The 6,000-nt window shown below is 39.2% G+C and overlaps 1 protein-coding gene across 1 annotated transcript in view; it reads left to right on the top strand.

Moving 5' to 3' along the window:
* The window catches only part of elavl2 (ELAV like neuron-specific RNA binding protein 2), a 77,662-nt gene extending 71,890 nt beyond the window's left edge, over positions 1-5,772 (top strand). The window contains exons 6-7 of the mRNA XM_067982236.1: positions 4,472-4,510; positions 5,326-5,772. Coding sequence (XP_067838337.1) covers positions 4,472-4,510; positions 5,326-5,653 — 367 coding nt within the window. The 3' untranslated portion in view covers positions 5,654-5,772. The remainder of the gene's footprint in view (positions 1-4,471; positions 4,511-5,325) is intronic.
* The last annotated feature ends 228 nt before the right edge of the window (positions 5,773-6,000 follow it).

Below are 6,000 nucleotides of genomic sequence, written 5' to 3' on the forward strand. Positions count from 1 at the left end.
GGAGACTGCCCTGGGAATAACAGGTGCAGTGGCCCATGCAATCAGCCAAAGCCTCCCTTGGAAACATGAGATGGCATAATGAGTGGATAAGCCAAGAAATCCTTGACATCGTAGATGAAAGGAGCTTAGCACATATGAAGGGTGTCACGGATGCATACCGCATTCACTGGGCAGTGCAAAGGCAAGTTCTGTGTTTAGACTCAAAACTACTTATTTCAATAAGTGAACAAGGCAGAGCAGCTATTGAAATCTAAATGCATCAGAAATGTCTTTCACAACACTTGGCTTCTTTGTGGGCATCGTAAATCAGACCCTTGTCCAGTCAGAGACAATAATGGTCAGCTACTATCAACTACACCGGAGACAATGGAGAGATGGTTTGAAAGCGTCCTGAACCATACTCCAACTAGAACCTCTGAAGCTCTGAGTAGCAATAAATGAAGCCATTACCAGAACCCACAATCAACTGTAATCTGCCGATCGTGTTGGAAATAGACTTCCATTAAGAAACTCCAGAATGGACTGTTTCCTGGCGCATGTGGAATATCTGCTGAAAGGCAGAGGGGCATTCATTAAAGCCCTACATCAGTTAATGCACAGTGTGTGGGAGCATGAGGTCATACTCCAAGGATAGAAGCGTGGAGTAATCCAATCTGAAGAGGCAAAGGCAGAAAAACCATATGTGGAAACCAGAGGAATCACTAGTTAGTCCCAGGAAAAGCCTTTGTGCGCACAGTTCTTGGAAGGATTATAGATCTGTTTATAAGAGACAACCATAGCGCATGAATTCACACCAGGCAGGTCCACCAACGAGTGAATATTGGGGCTTAACATCATAGCCCAGACAGGGGGAACACAAACTACTATGGGTTTCCTACATAGATTTCAAGATGGCATTTGATTTGGTGGACAGGAACTAAATGTATTTACTTCTAAAGCGTGTGGGTGCTCTGGATAAATTGGTTCAACTCATTTGACTCCCATACAAAGGTACAACCAATTGCACGTGCGTAGCCAACGTGCCAGTTCTGCCTTCGCAACTGGATCTGGAGTTAAACAAGGATGCCGCATCGGCCTTGATCCGTTTCTGCTACCCATACTGTTGGTCAAAGCATGAACCAAACTAAAGCTGGCTTTGGAAGCATTCACTGACTTCAACCATGCGGACGACGTTGCCCTTGTGCTAATGTTAGAGGTGGTAAATCTGGCACTGAGTATCTTCAAAGATGAGATTGAATTCTTAGGCCTTAAGCTCAACTGGCAGAAAACCAAAGTGCTTCAGAGTTGCAAATCCTCCCATTTCCACCACTAAATAATGCAACCTTGGAGATCGTTGACATTTCAGAAATGTTGGGAGTTCAATGCACAGCTCAGGTATATCTGAAGGAGAGAGATGTCAGCGAATAGAGATTGCCAAAGGTGTTATGCAATCTCTTGTGTGCGGAAGTCAAGAATTCAACTAGCAACCAAGCTCATCTTATACAACTCTTTAGTCAAACTGTAGGAGGCCATTTGTCTGCTCCACGTCAAGGCTGTGATAACAATCAAGACCGGATGCCTTTGACCAATGGTAAATTCATAGACATAAAATCAGTTTATGCTGAGTATGCAAGCTTCATGCTTTGCATCTGTTGTAGCTGGACAAGTTTAGGCAAGAATTTTCACACGGAACTTAACCTGTCTTGGGTGCTCATGTCATTCATTGGGAATTTGTAATACCTAAAATTGTTTTTTTCTTACACTGTACCTATGCTGAATCTTGGATAAGCTGAAATAGTAGACATATGCCAATATAAGTAATTCCCTTTTTTTAAAGAAGTTAGGCAATCCAGTCTCTAACCATAATTTGGGATTAGTGGAGCAAATTATTGTCATGAATCAAATAGATTTTGAGCTCATTTTACTGGTGCAGTGGCCACTTCTAGACCATGTTTAAAATGAGTTTTTCTGGATCCAAGACTAATGAATGGAGCAGTCTCCTGTCTATTCCAAACCTTCCCAAGCCCATAAGGTTACACACAAAGCAAGGGTTGATATTTTCAGGTTCACTGCAAACCCCCAAAGCAACCATTTGTAAAGAATGTTCCCAGCAAAAGGACTTTCTGAAGGCTATCCTGGAGGACTTGTACCATTATGAAAGTTGTACTTGCTACTAAAAAAAAAATCACAATCCAATTCAGCATAGTTTTTTATTGTCCCCCAGGGCCATTAGACTTTTCAGGCTGAGAACTTTGATCAATCAGCCAGTGGTTCTCCAACTTCCACACCCTAAAAGTGACTGATCACTGACCCTGACTGGTGGAAAATCCAGGGAGGGGCTACATCTGATTAAGCTTTCAAGCAAGTGAGGCATAAAATAGTTTGGTAGCGGGTAGTAATATAGGTCTGCCCTATGCTTTGCAATATTTTTTTCTTCCTCGGTTGTGGTGGGGGAGAATAAATTTTGGGGACATGATTCTTTTCTGGACAGGTGGTAAGTGGGTCAAGTGAAATTGAGCCAACATACTGAAGCTTTCTAAACTATAGAAAAGGTATTCAGGATTCTTGTCACAGATTATGAAGGTATTTTGATCCATATGGAACTAGAACATTTTAGGAGATTCTTTTTAAAAGGAAGATGGTAAGGCTTCATAGAATGCAATTTTTCAACAGTTGCGAATTTCTAAATACTTTCACATCAGCATTAGAGACCTGCAATTCCACTTGGCAGGAAATCTCTCAATTTAGGGTTCACTCACGTGTAGATTTTTGCGAGAGTTCAAGTTCCTGTTTTCAAGTATTTGAGTTCCTCAGATAAAAACATCTGCATCTCTACTATATATCGATTAGTTGAAGAGCGTCTTTCCAGGAAACCGCTTAGACGTGCTCAATTATTGAGCATGTGAGGCTAGGTTTCATTTGTGAATGGAGAAATTCCAGGTGTAGGCAGTGTAGGTCTCTAGTACTTCATAGGCATCTAACTCTTGATCACTTGAGGTGAAGTTTTCCTCCCACTGGACTGCAAAGGGTCATTGATCTCTAATGTGTTAATCCAGGAAGAAAAAGGATCTATGCTCAACATCACTTGCAAATTCTGGTGATTGGGGGGGGGGGGGGGGGGGTGCGCGTGAGTGTGTCCTGCTCAATCAACGCTAGCTGTTCCGAGGGATGAATTCAGTCTGGACCATTTGAGCCAAATATTATGCCTGAACAAATCGTCAAAATTCTGTAGCAGAAATTCTTACTTTCTTGGTTCACTGGAAAGGTTTTTCTAAAGTTTCTCCCTATTCTGTCACCCCCTACTGCTTTGAGGAAATCTGGTTCTAAAATGAAATCTGGTCCTCCATCTGTTGAATCCCATACATATGGATCCAACATCTGGAGAACCAGATGTGGTACAGCAGTTCTCAATGCCTCCAGATGCAGTTTTGGTGGCTTGGCCATGTGGTATCTAGGAAAGCTTTAACCTTGCAATGTCAGATTTTTCCATTGCTGTTAGATCAGGAATTTCAATATTGTATCCACATGGCAGCAACATTGAGTTATCTATCATTGATAATTTAAACATCTTGTAGAGTCCAGATTCAAGAAAAATGCCTGAAAGCTTAAACCTTTTAATCAGCTAAATCACATTTGCTGTTTCAGATTAGTCCTGGCCAAGCTAATCTAATCACTTCAATCTGGGTTTCCATGATATTTTAATTTAATTTTACACCTAACCCTTGCTTTGATCTGATTAGGAACTGCATATGTAGGAGATACACCAACCCACTTTGGCACACTAGATCTGCCATTTTGGTAAACTGAGTTTGACTTTGTGGCAAATCTCAACTATTTTCTGAACAGACTTATCACTGGCATTAGTACTGCAAGCTGGCCTGAATGGGTCTTAAAATGTCTGACTGAAAGTCTCTGCACTAGTGGTATAAACCTATTTGTATGTGAAGATGGAACAAATGTAATAGCCTAATCTGCAATAAATGTGGTCTTCCTCATTCTTAAGACAGTCAATGACCATGTACAAACCTTCTGCTTGGAAAATAAAGTTCCATTACATGCCTTGTCACTTTCTGTAGCCTAAGCCTTAGATCAAAGAACTAATTCAGAACTATGCCTTTTGTATAACGGAACAAGAGACCACTTGATACAATGGGCATGCAAGTGTGCTAATTTCTTGATGTATCCCTGAGTGTTTCTTTTCCTTCCCTCCCCCATGAGCAAATGGTAAGTCTTGTTTAAAGGTGGGTTCTGAATTACTTTTCAAAGACCCATAACCTGTGATATCCTCAGTTTTTAAAGCCTATTCAATAATACACAGCACCCATGATGCTTTGATTACCAGATGTTTTGACTGGCTTAAAATATTTGCAAGCATTTGAAGCTGAGATGCTTTCTTATTTCTACAATGAGTACAAATCTAATTTTGTTTTTGTGGGGGTGGGTAGTGGCTTTGTTTTATATACAACTGAATTGCAAAATGTGTTTCTTACAGGTTGGACAATCTTCTAAATATGGCTTATGGCGTCAAGAGGTAATTGCCTATATACTTTCCAGTGACTTTGAGGCTAATTTTTATTTCTATATTTACAAATCTCAATCCTTGCGTCTTGCGGGGGAATTAAATTTTGAGGAAATTGGTTTTGGTTGAACAAGTTAAATTACTCTTAAAGCTAAAAGAATACTGGATTTTTTTTAAAACACTAATTCCATTCTTAGATTGAGAATAGATGTTGACTGATTTTTAGATGTGAATCACTTTTAATTTCATTGGGTGAAATGGGTGTTAATTTACCAGTTTGGAATAAAACCAGTGTTTAGATGAGTAAACTGTTTTCATAGTGCAGATTGTCCAGCACTTTTTAGAGAGTTCAATCTAAATTTCACATTCACATTTCTAACCACAAATTTCACATTTCTATTTGAATTTTAATTAAGCTCCAAGTGCTCTGTTAAATTGAAGCACAGAAGCGTTTTCTAAAACATATCATTTAAGAAAAATCTTTGCTTGATGAGCAGTTGTGTTGAACAGTCCCCATATGCCTTAAACATTTTTTAAAAGCTAGACTTGACCCTCAATGGTATTGTCTGCCATGATTGTATTAGATGAGTCTTCTGCATACTGATGTAAAATGTCAGTTTGTCTGTTATATCTGGGTATAGAGATGTTCGCACAAAAAAAACAAGTAATTTGAAATGTTTTTGGTTAAATAGTGAAAGTATAGAAAATATAGTGCTCTTGTTTTTATATGCCCCAGTGTAAAGTGGTTATATTACAATGATTTCTTTTTTCACTGTCAACTTTGTAGTAATGTATGAGGATCCATTATAGCTTCTTATTTTTGGCAGGTTTTCACCAATGACCATTGATGGAATGACCAGTTTGGCAGGCATCAATATCCCTGGGCATGCTGGAACAGGCTGGTGTATCTTTGTTTACAATTTAGCACCTGATGCAGATGAGAGTATTCTTTGGCAAATGTTTGGACCATTTGGTGCAGTGACCAATGTGAAAGTCATCCGTGACTTTAACACAAACAAGTGTAAAGGCTTTGGATTTGTGACTATGACCAACTATGATGAAGCAGCCATGGCAATCGCCAGCTTAAACGGATACCGTCTAGGGGACAGAGTACTGCAGGTCTCCTTCAAAACCAACAAAACGCACAAAGCCTAATATGTAACATAACTGTTATATAGCTAGTCAAAAAGACATGTTAAAGCAAAACTTTATATACTAGTGCAAAGACTTTGTAAGTCAGTGTTAAGACAGAAGTATGACCATTTAGCATCCTAAGAATATGAGAGGGTTTTATATTGCTGGTAACTTTGCATTAAATCTTCTTTCATAGCTTTTATGTTTTGAAAATAGACAAGAGGTGCAGGTTTTTTTTTACCTGTCACAAAACATTCTAATACCTCCTTTGATGGAGGTGGACCTTTTAAAAGAAACTGTTTCAGCTGAAGGAAGAAAGACTCCTAGATTTTTACACAACTGCCTTGAAACAGTACATAAAGTGAATT

This window comes from Heptranchias perlo, chromosome 4, assembly GCF_035084215.1.
Source record: "Heptranchias perlo isolate sHepPer1 chromosome 4, sHepPer1.hap1, whole genome shotgun sequence".
Taxonomy (NCBI): domain Eukaryota; kingdom Metazoa; phylum Chordata; class Chondrichthyes; order Hexanchiformes; family Hexanchidae; genus Heptranchias; species Heptranchias perlo.